Source organism: Rana temporaria, chromosome 12, assembly GCF_905171775.1.
Source record: "Rana temporaria chromosome 12, aRanTem1.1, whole genome shotgun sequence".
Lineage (NCBI taxonomy): Eukaryota > Metazoa > Chordata > Amphibia > Anura > Ranidae > Rana > Rana temporaria.
The window spans coordinates 129,257,375-129,272,503 of record NC_053500.1 but is presented as its reverse complement, the minus strand read 5'-3'; the positions used below and the strand labels follow the sequence as shown (position 1 = coordinate 129,272,503).

The following is a 15,129-nucleotide window of genomic DNA, read 5'->3' as shown; positions in this document are numbered from 1 at the left end:
GATCTACGTGGTAATTTTACCATCTATTTCATTCACAAGTTTTTTGATGGACTTTACCATTGTTATTTTTGGTTGTGTTTGTTTACAACACTAGCTTATTCATTCACTTCACTATTGTTTTTGCTTTTGATACTTTATCACTGTTGCAGTACAGTGACTATTTATTATCCACTAAGAGAAATCACTGTCTCTAGGTTATCACAGCGCTACATTTTTTCTTTACACAACTGTTCAATATTTGTCACATTGTAGTGTAGCAGCTTTAGTTTTAAAAATTTTTTTTCAGATTAGCGCGATATTTTCTCTTTTTCCTCTGTATAGCCTCCATACACCACTATCCGACTGATGGTCTTTTAGATGATTGGAGAAACTAGCATTTAAATTCGCACTCGGAAATTATGATATTTGTGGTGTTGGAGTTGACTTGGATGCCATTAAAGTTCATCAGTATGTAAAGGCAGGCGTCCCAATACTTTTGGTAATATATAGGTAGATTCAGGTAGAGTGGTGTATACTTGCGGCGGCGTAGCTTAGCGTGTTTAGGCTACGCCGCCGTAAGTTAGCTAGGCAAGTACTTGATACTCAAAGTACTTGCCTGCTAAGTTACGGCGGCGTAGCCTAAAGCGGGCGGGCCTAAGGGCGCCTAATCCAAATGTGTCTAAGGGGGCGTGTTTTATGTTAATATTGCTTGACCTTACGTTTTTGAAGTTTTTTTTAAACTGCGCATGCACCAGGCGCCTACATTTCCCAGTGTGCATTGCGGCTAAGTACGCCGCACAGGCCTATTGATTTTGACGTGGACGTAAACGACGTAAATCGCTATTCGCGGACGACTTACGCAAACGACGTAAAAATTTTGAATTTCGAATCGGGAACCGTGGCCATCCTTTAACATTACTATTCCATCTATTAGATGGAATAACTTTAGGCCTGATAATGCCTTACGGAAACGGCGTAAATGTACTGCGGCGGCCGGGAGTACGTTCGTGAATCGGCGTATCTACTAATTTACATATTCTACGCCAACCGCAATGGAAGCGCCACCTAGCGGCCAGCCTCAATATTGCAACCTAAGATAGGACGGCGCAAGCCGTCGTATCTTAGATATGTTTAAGCGTATCTCTGTTTGAGAATACACTTAAACATAAGTCAGTGTAGATTCTAAGTTAGGCCGGCTTATCTACTGATAAGCCGGCCTAACTCTTTCTGAATCTACCGAATAGTGTATGTCTGGAGTTCAGCTTTAAAGCTTAATACCAGCTCTCTCCAAGAGAAACACTTCCCAATAGCCAACGTAACACTTGCCTGCTGCCGCCCTAACCTTTGCACGCTCCTTTCCTCCGCTGCATTAAAAAAGGCAAAGAGAAAAAGCAATCTACTTGAACACGGCATTAAATTGGAAGCACGCTGCCGCCATGGTAACCTAATCTCACTTGATGATGCAGGCGTCTGTTCATTATGTGTCTTCTGTGAGATCTATTGATTACTTGAGCTACCTGGAGAATGCTCGGCCATCTCATCCCAGTTATTTCAAGCCTCTCGACTGTAAGAGGTCTGCTGGAGGGCCTTATTTTCGGAAACTCTCCGACATCTCATTCAGCTGCCTTTTATCCGCTTTTTCTAAAGAGGTGCCTGCGTCTTTTGTGCGGCCCATAAAGACTGCATTACGAGACAGGCTTTCTACGAGATGGGAGTGAAATTAAAAGTGTGAAAATCGTGCAGAGAAGGTTACCTGTCGCAGACCTGTCTGAGAGCTTTCGATCCAAGGGAGAGATTAAGCGCGACTCTTTAATATATCCAATCTGACCCTGTGCAAACAAAACAGAATTTAAGCGGGAGTTAGAACCTTGCGTAGGCAACTTATAAAAAATCTTCTAAAAAGATTGCCAACATTAAGGGGTACACTCTGGTCTAAACTAAAAACCACCACTGGAATGCACATGGATGATGTCTGGAACTCACAGACCTTGCTGGAACCCACCAGTTCATCCCAGTAGCGGAATCCCCTTACTACCGCCAAAATGATGCTGGGAGAAGACTTTCTTATGAGCTTTGTGACCATGCAGGTCAGGTAATTCTAAGTACTCTCCAAGCAGAGCTTAAAACTACATGACGGATTTAACCCCTTTGCGCCGAGCGTTCGCATATATTGCGGCCTCGGCTTTAGGGGGCTATACCGGGAAGATGTCCGCAGCAACAGGCATCATCCCGGTACCGTTTTTTAGAGCAGGCGGTCGGCTTTCCAGGGATAACAACCGATGAGGCTAAAAGCTGCTCGGTTGTTATCCCCCCTCCTCCTGCCGCTCTTACCGGGCTTCCCGTCCCACCGGGAGACCCGAGCCGCCTCTTCCGGCGTCTAGAGAGAGACTGGCATGATGCCGGAAATGACTTTGTTCCAGTCTCCTGTATGTAAACACGGAAGTGATGTCACAACGTGACTTCCGGTTTACTCGGCAGCCAATGGCGCCGGTTTTTAAAAAATACTTTATAGTGCAATACTCTGTATACTCTGAATACTTTAAAGTGCAAAGGCGGGATTTGGGGCCTTTTAGACCTCCGATCCCTCCATAAAGGAGTACCTGTCACCACCTATTACTGTCACTAGGGATGTTTACATTCCATGTGACATCAATAAAAGTGATCAAAATGTATTTATTTTTAAAACACAATGTAAAAAAATGTAAATAAATGAAATAAATAATAATATTTAAATAAAAATTGTCCCCGTCCCCGCGAGCAAAGAAAACGCATATGGAAGTCGCGCCGCATATGTAAACGGTGTTCAAATCACACATGTGAGGTATCGAGACTTAGATTGCAGCCGCAATCTGCCTATTTGCATCACATTTGTTACTTCATTACTGTTTCTATGACGGTATTCCGCAACCACACTACCATCGCTACAAAAAGTTAACAGCAAAATTCCAGGTATGGTTATTTATACATAGTTATAATGTAAATATGTATACACCACACCTGGCTGATCCTCCAGAACTTGGAAATCACTGAAGTAGACACTGCTATTCCAGTGATCTCCAGTAGCTTACAGGACCTATGCCAAGCGGCTGCCGTGCTGATTACAGGAGGTTGGCCATTTGGCACGGGCGGCATTCAGAGAATGCTTTGCATTTTCTTAAAGCGGGATTCCACCCGCAATTTTTTATTTATTTTTAAAGTCAGTAGCTACTAACACTGTAGCTGCTGACTTTTAATAAGGACACTTACCTGTCCTAGGCGCCCGCGATGATGAGCCCTCGACGGCGATCGCTCGGTCCTGGCGCCTCCATCTTGACTAAGGGAAACAGGCAGTGAGGTCTTACGGCTTTACTGCCTGTTTCCTACTGCGCATGCGCAACTCGCACGGCACTTTGTGAATGGGTGGCTGCCTCCTGGGATGCACACAGTTCCCAGAAGGTAGAGCGCCCCATTCACTAGAAGACACCGCAACGGAGGACGGAGAAGAAGATGACCGCGGTGGAGGTGGAGGAAGAGGAAGAAGAGCTACTTCCGCATAGCAACAGCCCTTTCTGGTGAGTATAAAAAAAATGTTTCTATTTTTTTTTTTGTAAAAAAACAAAAAACAAAATCTGGGTGGAACTCCACTTTAACAAATGCAAAGCATTCCCTGATTAGACGAGGTGGAGAGGCAGGAGCGTGCCGTCAAACTTTCCACCTCTTCCAATCAGAGAGAACACTTTGCATTCATTCCCAAAATGCAAGAAGGCATTCTCCTAAAAGTTTCCTTGCCAAACAGGCGACCTGCTGTCTTTAGAATGCAGCAGGGCAGCCTCTCAGCACGGAAGCTATTGGCGATGACTGGCGGTGTCTACGACAGTGATTTCCAGTGGTCTTTAAAAGTTCTAATATACAGGTAGGACATTGATGTACGTACAGGTCCATAGGCCCCAGAGGCATCTGGATTGGAAGACATCCTCAGCCTGGTGTCCCTTGGCATATGAGTACTCTGTGTCAGTGAAGCTGAGCTTGCAAGCATGTTTCCTGACCTGATGAAGGCAATTTCCCAGCAAGCACTCTTCCTGCAAGCATTAAATGGAACATACAATGGTTTTGTATACATTTTTTTTATGGTCAGAAAAAAAGAAAAACAATTTTACATAAAAAAATAAAATAAAATAAAAATGTAGGAAGGAAATTATGAACGACTGTATATGAAAGTGTTGAATATTCTTATGCAGACAACAGGTGAAACCTGAAACACCAAGAAAACATCAACTTATCAACATCTACACTTAAAGTCATTATAGTTTATTTTCTATGAAATACATCATTATTGAAAAACTTCTATTTTGAGCTAAACTGACCAAAATAACATCCGAATTCCAGATAGACAACCCTTCCTTTCAAAATCATATGCTGCTTAACGTAAAATCTTTTGCTTGAAGTCAATTGAGGGACACAGTCGGATTATACTGCCACCTATAGGAGGCTGGAACACTGACAAACCGAAAAAGTAGCAAGTCAGTGCCTGTGTTAATTCCAAATATCCCTCCGTTTTGTAAGAGAGCAATACACGTGTTCAGAGAACATGAGACATATGTCCCTCCATTGACTTCCAAGCAGATCATTTTACAGTAACTACAAACTTTTGTTTTGCTTAAAGTGGATGTAATCCCTCAAATACACCCAGTGAAGTAAAACAGCCTCAGATGATACACAGAGATGAAACAAATCTCCCTACATACCGGAAGTTTTACATGTATATCTGCTGTCTTCAGCTTTATATACAGTTTAGAAAGTGCACATCTTGTTAGAATTTTCTCTTCCTGATTCACCTGTGGGCAGGGCCATCTTAATAAAAAGGGCACTCCTGGGCACTGCCCAGGGGCCCCAGGTACATGGGGGGCCCACAATAATCTTGCATTACATCATACTTGCCAACTGTCCCGGATTTTCTGGGACAGTCACGCTTTTTACTAAACGTTCCCGATATGGTCGTGTCCCGGGAAGCGTCCCAGAACATATACTGAGCCCTCCTGACCCCCCCTCCCCTGTGTACTGTGCCCTTCTGCATTCCCCCCATGTACTGTGCCCTTCTACATTCCCCCCGTACTGTGCCCTTCTGCATTCCCCCGTGTACTGTGACCTTCTGCATTCCCCCGTGTACTGTGACCTTCTGCATTCCCCCGTGTACTGTGCCCTTCTGCATTCCCCCGTGTACTGTACCCTTCTACATTCCCCCCTGTACTGTGTCCTTCTACATTCCCCCCTGTACTGTGCCCTTTTGCATTCCCCCGTGTACTGTGCCCTTCTACATTGCCACCCTGTACTGTGCCCTTCTTCATTCCCCCATGTACTGTGCCCTTCTGCATTCCCCCATGTACTGTGCCCTTCTACATTCCCCCCTGTACTGTGCGCTTCTACATTCCCCCCTGTACTGTGCCCTTCTGCATTCACCCAGTGTACTGTGCCCTTCTACATTCCCCCCTGTACTGTGCCCTTCTGCATTCATCCAGTGTACTGTGCCCTTCTACATTCCCCCCTGTACTGTGCCCTTCTTCATTCCCCCATGTACTGTGCCCTTCTTCATTCCCCCATGTACTGTGCCCTTCTACATTCCCCCCTGTACTGTGCCCTTCTACATTCCCCACTGTACTGTGCCCTTTGTGTTGACTAGACTTTGGAATGGAATGTTTTCCTTTTGTAAAATAGATTTTATTGAAAAGTACCAATGAATATGTTTAATTCTATCAACTATACGTTATTTCTTAAAATAAGGTGTGTAAATTGGGGCAAGCTAGTACGGGGCCCCAGTGCATTACTTTTCCCAGGGGCCCATGATGCTGTTAAGACGGCCCTGCCTGTGGGAGTGGATTCTTGCCATACACTGAGAGACAGCTAATTGGAGGAAAGGCACTCACACCCCTCCACATAGGCAGAGACTTTCAGAGCCGTGTTGTTGAATAGTCCAGCTCTCTGCTAATCACGCACATCGGCACCCGCGTGACACAACGGGCACAGCTTTTACGCAATGCGCGTCCTCGGAGGTGCGCAACGCAGAAGAAAACAGCAGGACGTCCAGGGACGTCCACCCGTCAGTTCAGGTCTGCGCTGCGGCCATAGGTTGATGGAGGTCATCTATCTGTCCTCTCAGTATGTTCCTTTTATTATAATTGCATGCAGTACATCCGATTGGCTCCTAGAGCTTCCCCTTTGTCTCACAAAATTAACTTTCTACTGTAGGAGAGCTTATAAGTAGATATGAAGAAAAAAAAATCAGGGATTTAAACAAATTGCATTGAAAGATGCATTCAATTATGTTTAATGAACATACAGTACATCTGTATTTTTTTTATGTTGTTTTTATGTTTGCTTGAAGCTGACTTTTAAAGTAAATATCCCCAAAAAATTAACATAAAAAGCTACCTTAATTTCGCTCTGTTTAAAATGCTTTTGGCTTCACCACAACACACACCAATCAATGACTCTTTATTCACAGAAACGAGCTGGTCTCCAGGCCGCAGTCGTCCATCCTAATTAAAAGAGAAACATAAAGCGGAAATTATTGACCAAAAAAGCTTGTGAAAAGCATTCCTTAATTAAGGGAATGAGTAGTGAAGAGAACAAGAACACAGATTACAGCTAAATCTAAATCAAGCCTAAGTGTCTTTCGTGGGACACATCAGGCAAATATATATATATATATTTAAACCCCCCCCCAAAAAACTATTTATTCCAGTTATGTTGCGTATATCGGGCTGCTCTGTGCAAAACCACTGCACAGAGCAGGTAAGTATAGCATGTTTATTTTTTTTAAAAGTGTGCACGCCCAAGTCCAGCATTTGCGTCCATAGACAATGAATGTCAGACTCGGCCCCGGCCCCCAGCACCCGCGTCATTGGATTTGATTGACAGCAGCAGGAGCCAATCAAGAGCCATGACAACGGGCAGAGAGTGTGAGCGTGTCTCCAGCGTGGGAAAGAACGCGCTCAGATGAGTAAAACGGGAGGGTGGCTGCTGCGTTACAGAAGTTTTTTCACCTTAATGCATAGGCTGAATTAAAGTGGTTGTAAAGCTTCGCCCAAACCTCATCTTTTGGGGTCCTTCGGCGGCTCTCGCGCTCCTCCCCGCATCTGATAACCCCCTAGGAGAAGCGCTCTCCCGGGGGTTACCTTGCGGGCGCGCGCGTCATTAGATTTGATTGACAGCAGCGGGAGCCAATGGCTGCGCTGCTATCAATCTATCCAATCAAGAGCCAAGAACCCTGGGAAGAGGAAGAGCGTGTCTCCGCTGGGTGAAGTTCCAGGGCTCAGGTAAGTAAAACACGGGGGGGTTGGGAGGCTGTTGATTGGCAGAAGTTGTTTCACCTTAATGCATAGGATGCATTAAAGCGGAGGTTCACCCTAAAAACAAGTATATACCATTACATCCAGCATACCTCCGACATGTACAGTATGCTGGTGTTTTTTTTTTTCGCTGTACATACCGTCTTATAGTTCTTTTTCACCCGGCTTCTGGGTTCTCACTACCGCCGGGAGTAGGCGTTCCTATGAAGAGGCGTAGATGATTGAGGTGCGGATAAGGCACGTCACGCGTTCCGAAAATAGCCGAACTAGGACTCGGCTCTATACGGCGCCTGCGCAGTCAGCTCTACACAGCTCCTAGTCTGTGCACAGGCGCCGTATAGAGTCAAGTCCTAGTTCGGCTATTTTCGGAACGCGTGACGCGCCTTATCCGCACGTCTATCATTACTCCTCTTCATAGGAACGCCCAGTCCCCACGGGAGTGAGAACCCGGAAGCCGGGTGAAAAAGAACTATAAAACGGTATGTACAGCGAGAAAAAAAAAAATACCAGCATACTGTACATGTCGGAAGTATGCTGGATGTAATGGTATATAGATGTTTTTTAGGGTGAACCTCCGCTTTAAGGTGAAAAAACACGAGGGTTTACAACCCCTTTAAAGTTGAACTCAAGGCAAACTGGTGGAAAACGCAGACGAAACAGCATAGGGGAGGGGACCTGACTTTTTTTTTTTTGCTGCAGTAAAGCAACTCTTACAGGTCGTGTCTCTCTTCCCACCTGTAATTGGACAGTATAATGATAAGAAGACGACCGACAAGCTCATCTTTTATTCTGTTCTCTCAGTGCCGGCCCAAGACATTGTGCTGCCTAAGACCAAGAATGAAATTCTGCCCCCCCCCCAGAAAAAAAATCACACCAACCAAAAGGCCCCCACATTCATTATTTTATATCATGATAACTAAAGGGGACCCGTCATGGCTCTATACATGTATAAAGGAGTATAAAGAGGACCTGTCATTGCTCGATACATGTATAGGAGTATAAAGAGGACCTGTCCTGGCTCTATACATGTATATAGAGGACCTGTCATTACTCTTTTTTTTTTTTTAACAGGGACTGTCATTACTCTTTACATGTAAAGGAATATCAAGAGGACCTGTCATGGCTCTATAAATGTATATAGGACTATAAAGAGTACTTGACATGGATCTATATATGTATAAAGGAGTATAACAAGGGCCTGTCATGGCTCTATAGATGTATAAAGAGAACCTGTCATGGCTCTATACATGTATATAGAGGACCTGTCGAGACTCTTTACATGTAAAGGAATATAAAGAGGACCTGCCATGGCTCTATAAATGTATATAGGAGTATAAAGAGGACCTGTCATGGCTCTATACATGTATAAAGGAGTATAACGAGGGCCTGTCATGGCTCTATAGATGTATAAAGAGGGCCTGTCATGGCTCTGTACATGCAAATAGGCGTATAAAAGGACCTGCCATGGCTCTATACAAGTATCCAGGAGTATAAAGGGATCTGTGAATTGCCGGCAGCCACAATGTCTTTTGCGCAAACTAATCAATGTACGCTAATTGTGGGGTTTTTTTGTACCAAAAATATGTAAAAGAATACATATTGGCCTAAACTGAAGAAAATAGTTTATTTTTCTAAATTTTGGGGATATTTATTATAGCAAAAAGTTAACAAATATATATATTTATAGCACAAAAAATAAAAACCGCAGAGGTGATCAAATTTCACCAAAAGAAAGCTCTATTTGTGGGGAAAAAAGGACATCAATTTTATTTGGGTAGCGGAGCTGGGGGAACGGGCTGGTGGGCATCAGTATGCTGCCCCCCTAAAAGTGCTGCCTGGTACCCATGGTACCACCCGATCCCTTCATGGGCATTAACCTAAATCGGAACTATCAGTTTCACATTTAAACAACAATACTCAGTAGGTCAATCTTGTTATTGAGAAACAAGTAATCCACCGATAGTACTGTGACTATGAGGAAAATCTCCGTTGACCGAGTAGCCAAAGTTATATTGTATTTCTTTAATCCTCTGCACTCGGTTAACATATAGCTGCAATCTGGAAGAAGTGGGAATCTAGGTTAAAGCAGCATGTATACTTTTGGAATATAGTTCATCATGATAACCACCGGTTATGTCACCCAGAGTCATTGACCTGATTAAGTTGGTAAAAACTGGAGCTTGTTAGCGCGGCCCGGAGCTGCGAAAACGTGAGAAGACGTGCGTATATGCTTCGGAAATATATTTCTGCATTTGCCTTTGTAACGTTACACCTGGTAATGAATCTGCAGGAAGGCGGAAGGGTGACGATATTATATAAACTAATCTGACACCGGGAGGAGAGTCAGGTCCTCTTCTATGTTCAGAGAGCAGACTTCAACACCTCTAAACATAATGGGCCAGATTCATGTAGAAGTGCGGCGGCGTAACGTATCGTAGATACGTTACACCGCCGCAAGTTTTCATTGCAAGTGCCTGATTCACAAAGCACTTGCAATGAAAACCTACGCCGGCGGCCTCCGGCGTAAGCCCGCGTAATTCAAAGGGGCGTGTGCCATTTAAATTAGGCGCGCTCCCGCGCCGGACCTACTGCGCATGCTCCGTTTTGAAATTCCCGCCGTGCTTTGCGCGAAGTGACAGAATTTTTTCGAACGGAGACGTGCGTAGCGTACTTTTGTATTCCCGGACGTCTTACGCAAGAAGGAAAAAATTTTAAATTTCAACGCAGGAACGACGGCCATACTTTATACAGCACATACGTGTGCTATGTAAAGTTAGGGCACCTAAAACGACGACTAACTTTGCGACGGGAAACTAGACTAGCAGCGACGTAGCGAACGCGAAAAACCATTGTGGATCGCCGTAACTCCTAATTTGCATACCCAACGCTGGTTTACGAAGCAAACTTCCCCCAGCGGCAGCCGCGGTATTGCATCCTAAGATCCGACAGTGTAAAACAATTACACCTGTCGGATCTTAGGGCTAACTATGCGTAACTGATTCTATGAATCAGTCGCATAGTTAGGAAGACCGTAAAACAGAGATACGACGGCGTATCAGGAGATACGCCGTCGTATCTCTTTAATGAATCTGGGCCTAAAAGAACAAAAATCGGTCTAAATGCCTACCATTTCAGCTTCTGCCCTTGATAAGATTTACAGTGCCTTGAAAAAGTATTCATACCCCTTGAAATTTTCCACATTTTGTCATGTTACAACCAAAAATGTAAATGTATTTTATGTGATAGATGTCAGGTCACCTGTGGCTAGGTGACAGATGAACCCCGTTGGAGTCAGGAGTGCACCACAAGGTAGTGAACCCTATGGCAGACTGCTGCGGATGGAACACAGAGTGGATAAGGAAGGCAGGTCCACCGGGGCACAGACAGGGATCCCACAGGAAGCTTGAGCCCAAGATTCCCCAGGGCGCGGAGTCTAAGATTCAGCAGGTATTCACCAGAGCCTCTAATGGCGAGGATGGCCTTAGCTGCAACTGAATCCAGGTCGTGGCCCCCAGAGTCCCTCAGCTCATGCTCTGTAGGGCATAGAGGAGAGAGGGCAAGCAGCCATTCAGGATACAAGAGATAGTGAGGGGTAAGCCAAGGTCAGGGCGACAAGCAGACAAGGATAAACAAAGGACAGGCCAAAAGTCAGAGTTACAAGCAAACAGGAATAGTCGGGGACAAGCAAAGATCGGTACACAGAGATGAACGTAGCACACGGCAAGCAGAAACACAATGCTTAACAAACAACGTTGATCAGCAAGGCAGACCTGCAGTGCACTGGTTAATATAGAGTTCCTGATATGGCCTGGAGTGGAGTCATACAGGGAGGAGAGATGATAAAAGCAGCCAGTTGAGAGTGTCAGGCCTCTAAGGTAAACACATGGAGAGGAAGGTAAGCTGCCAGACATTACTGCATATCCATGACAATAGACCAACACAAAAAGTGGCACATAATTGTAAAGCTGGAGGAAAATGATAAATGTTTTTCAATTTTATTTACAAATAAATATCTGAAAAGTGTGGCGTGCATTTGTAATTACCCCCCTTTATTGGTAAATTGGGTGGGATTTACGGGGGGTGGGATTAGCTATGAACATGTCCCACGATCTGGTTATGATGTGTAATTTATGTTTATAATTATTATGTAATTTTGATTTAAATCTGTTGTGCTGTTTATTGAAATGCTGTTTTTGTATTCATTGTTAGAGCCACTGCTAAATACTGGCCATCACATAAATCCCTGAAGAAGCCATTGAGTGGCGAAACATGTAGGGACCTGCTATACACCAGTAACCATCACAGACATACGGATACCTTGGCCAGTATTAATGATTATATATCTACTCTGTTTCTTTTTAAGCACCCATGATTGTATTGTCACATTTTCTATGTAACAAAATCTGCATTTAAGTAAAATTGTATTCCAAATGTATTTGAGCACCGTCATAATCCCGAACTCTAATTCCCTTACATTTATTTTACCAATACAAGGGATGAGGCGCCAAATCCTTTGAGGCAGGGCTTGACAAATTTCCTTGGAATCTAGGAGCCAGCTAAAAAGGTTAGGAGCCAGGAACGCGCCCCGTCCAGCTGAGCTCGCACGCAGAAGCGAACACATACGTGAGTAGCGCCCGCATATGTAAACGGTGTCCAAACCACACGTGAGGTATCGCCGTGATTGGTAGAGCGAGAGCAATAATTCTAGCCCTAGACCTCCTCTGTAACTCAAAACATGCAACCTGTAGAATTTTTTTAACGTCGCCTATAGAGATTTTAAAGGGTAAAAGTTTGTCGCCGTTCCATGAGCGGGCGCAATTTTGAAGCGTGACATGTTGGGTATCAATTTACTCGGCGCAACATTTTCTTTCACAATATAAAAAAAAATCGGGCTAATTTTACTTCGGTCTTATATTTTAATAAAAAAAAAGTGTATTTGTTCCCAAAAAAGTGCACTTGTAAGACCGCTGCGCAAATACGGTGTGACAGAAAGTGTTAGGATAAAAAATATATATAATGTTTGGGGGCTCCAAGAGAAGGAGATTGTTGGGCGATGAAAACAGGCAGGGAAGCTCCATTAGCATTGCTGGTTGTCTTGTAATACCAACGGCCACCACAAGAGGGTGCCAGATTCTAGAAAGAAGCATAGGCCTGCAGAAGGCCGCAAAGCCGCAGCCTCAATTACCGGCTGGCACGGCCCGACGCGATCGCGGGGGGAGGTGGGGGATTGCGCACGGAGAGAGGTTAGCCCAGCTGTGCCACCACAGGTCGCCAATTGTAGTCGCAATTGCGACCTGGCGCCTGGGTCTTTTCGAGCCCTGCTTTGAGGTCACTCAATCCACACTCCACTACCACGAATGTGCATTGTTATAAGTGTGGAGGCTCACTACCAAAAGATCTGTATTTTTCTCGTTTGGCTTTACTTGACTAGAGGACAATTCTGGCGTTCAGGATCAGAAGGGAAAGGCCTTCTCAGGTCTGACATTCACCTTTCAGCTGCTGGACCCCATACTGAAAAACACAAACGTCTCCTCCTTCCAGAGCACACAGAGAGCAGAACCGCTGATGGGTCAGCATTGATAAAGATGTCTATTTATAAATTGGGAGTATGGAGGAGAAGTATAACCTACTTCATGTTACACTCCCATCTAGAGGATACATCCTTTAAAGTGTAAGCCTAGCCAAAACTTTTTTGGCTGGATTTAACAGAGTTAACTTAAAGTGGATTCTTCTATACTGACAGTTCTAAACCCAGCTTGTCTTGGGGCATAAGGGAATGATACAAATGGCTGTACGCATCATGGAACAATGAGGAAAAGGAGCCTTGTTTATTTTCTACCCAATAGAACATTTTCTATTTTAAAATGTCAGTGCTGTACTATTCACATTATTGATTATGAATCAATTAATCTGCAAACTGATTCTCACGCTGTATAATTCTACATGGGTTCCGAATAATAATGGGCTAATGGTGACCTCTAGTGGTGAGAAACAAAACTGCTGTGCAGCCTTTCCAATTGTCAGGAAGCGAAAACTGAATTAAAGGGGTTGTAAAGGTACAATATATTTTTTTCCCTAAATAGCTTCCTTTACCTTAGTGCAGTCCTCCTTCACTTACCTAATCCTTCCATTTTGCTTTTAAATGTCCTTATTTCTTCTGAGAAATTCTCACTTCCTGTTCTTCTGTCTGTAACTCCACACAGTAATGCAAGGCTTTCTCCCTGGTGTGGAGTGTCGTGCTCGCCCCCTCCCTTGGACTACAGGAGAGTCAGGGCGCTCTATACGTTGCAGATAGAGAAAGGAGCTGTGTGTTAGTGGGCGCCCTGACTCCAGGAGGAATCAGAGGTCTACAGTTGTTTCTTCTAAAGTAGCCACAGCCTGAGTAGAAATGTTTGTTGCCTGTAGCAGGACCCTTTATTGTGTAGAATCAGTGATTTCTCTATAGAGGCCTGTTGTAGAACTTTTAATTAACCGCTTGCCGACCGCCGCACACACTTTTACGTCGACAGAATGGCATGGCTGGGCAAATGGGCGTATAAATACGTCTCCTTTAACTTGCCGGCCGTGTGGTCGCGTGCGCGACCCTGTCGCGAGCTCTGTGACTGTGTGACCCGCGGACTCGATGTCCGCCGGTGTCCCGCGATCGGGTCACAGAGCTGCAGAACGGGGAGAGGCAAGTGTAAACATGCATCTCTCCGTTCTGCCTAGTGATACTGTCACTGATCGTCTGTTCCCTGTCATCGGGAACAGAGATCAGTGACGTGTCACGGTAAGCTACGCCCCCTAACAGTTAGAAGCACTCCCTAGGTCACACTTAACCCCTTTAGCGCCCCTTACAGGGTTAACCCCATTCAGCGCCCGTGTCATTTTTACAGTGATCAGTGCATTTTTATAGCACCGATTGCTGTAAAAATGACAATGGTCCCAAAATGGTGTCAAAAGTGTCCGCCATTAAGTCACAGACACGATAAAAAATAAATAAAAATAAATAAATAAATAAAATAAAAAAATCACAAGACTAGCTAAACAGAATTAAAACAGAACGCACATATACAGTATATTTCACCTATGTGGAAGTAAAAAGGATAAGCTTCTTACCTTGTGACAGTCTCCACCAGGGATTATGTCCTTAATGTGGATTAATGGCCCCTCAGTTCTGCTGTTCCCTCCAGTCAGGCTGAGGCCTAGGCTGGTTTCTTTAGGAATAGTGATCATCTGGACTGACTCCTCGCTGGAAACAAGAAACCACAGGAGGTCACATTACACAAATGGCCGCAAAGAAGTGACATTTGTTAAAAGAATGTACGGCAACAACTCTTTTTTATGTTTTGGGAAGAGTTAAAAAGGATTAAAAACATTGACAGTTTATTTTTCTACCATCTATGCCTTGTCAGGGAAATATCCCTTCAGTTCCTCTCCTAGTGACACAACAGGAAGTCTTCCCAAAGTGACAGGAACAGGTGTCCCATTGAAAGATTTCTCCTCCCTCTTGTTCTGTTGAAAACATTTTAAATTTTCCTTCTTTTGATGGCAAAGGTCACCAGGAAATATAGAGGAGTCAAATCCCTCAGTGGGGACATAGAGGGCCAGATTCACAGTTATCTGCGGCGGCGTAAGGTATCCCCTTTACGTTACACCGGCGCAAGTTTTCAGCGCAAGTGCCTGATTCACCAAGCACTTGCGTGTAAACTTATGGCGGTGTAACGTAAAGCCGTCCGGCGCAAGCCCGCCTAATTCAAATGGGGCGTGTACCATTTAAATTAGGCACGTTCCCGCGCCGAACGTTCTGCTCATGCTCCGTTAGGAAATTTCCCGACGTGCTTTG

The 15,129-nt window shown here is 44.5% G+C and overlaps 1 protein-coding gene across 4 annotated transcripts in view; it reads right to left on the bottom strand.

Moving 5' to 3' along the window:
* The window catches only part of STXBP4 (syntaxin binding protein 4), a 111,294-nt gene that overhangs the window by 91,300 nt on the left and 4,865 nt on the right, over positions 1-15,129 (bottom strand). For all 4 annotated transcript variants that reach the window (XM_040330680.1, XM_040330677.1, XM_040330679.1 and 1 more), the window contains exons 3-6: positions 14,403-14,535; positions 6,385-6,491; positions 3,893-4,037; positions 1,733-1,808 (exon numbers count right to left, since the gene is read on the bottom strand). In XM_040330680.1, coding sequence (XP_040186614.1) covers positions 1,733-1,808; positions 3,893-4,037; positions 6,385-6,491; positions 14,403-14,535 — 461 coding nt within the window. The remainder of the gene's footprint in view (positions 1-1,732; positions 1,809-3,892; positions 4,038-6,384; positions 6,492-14,402; positions 14,536-15,129) is intronic.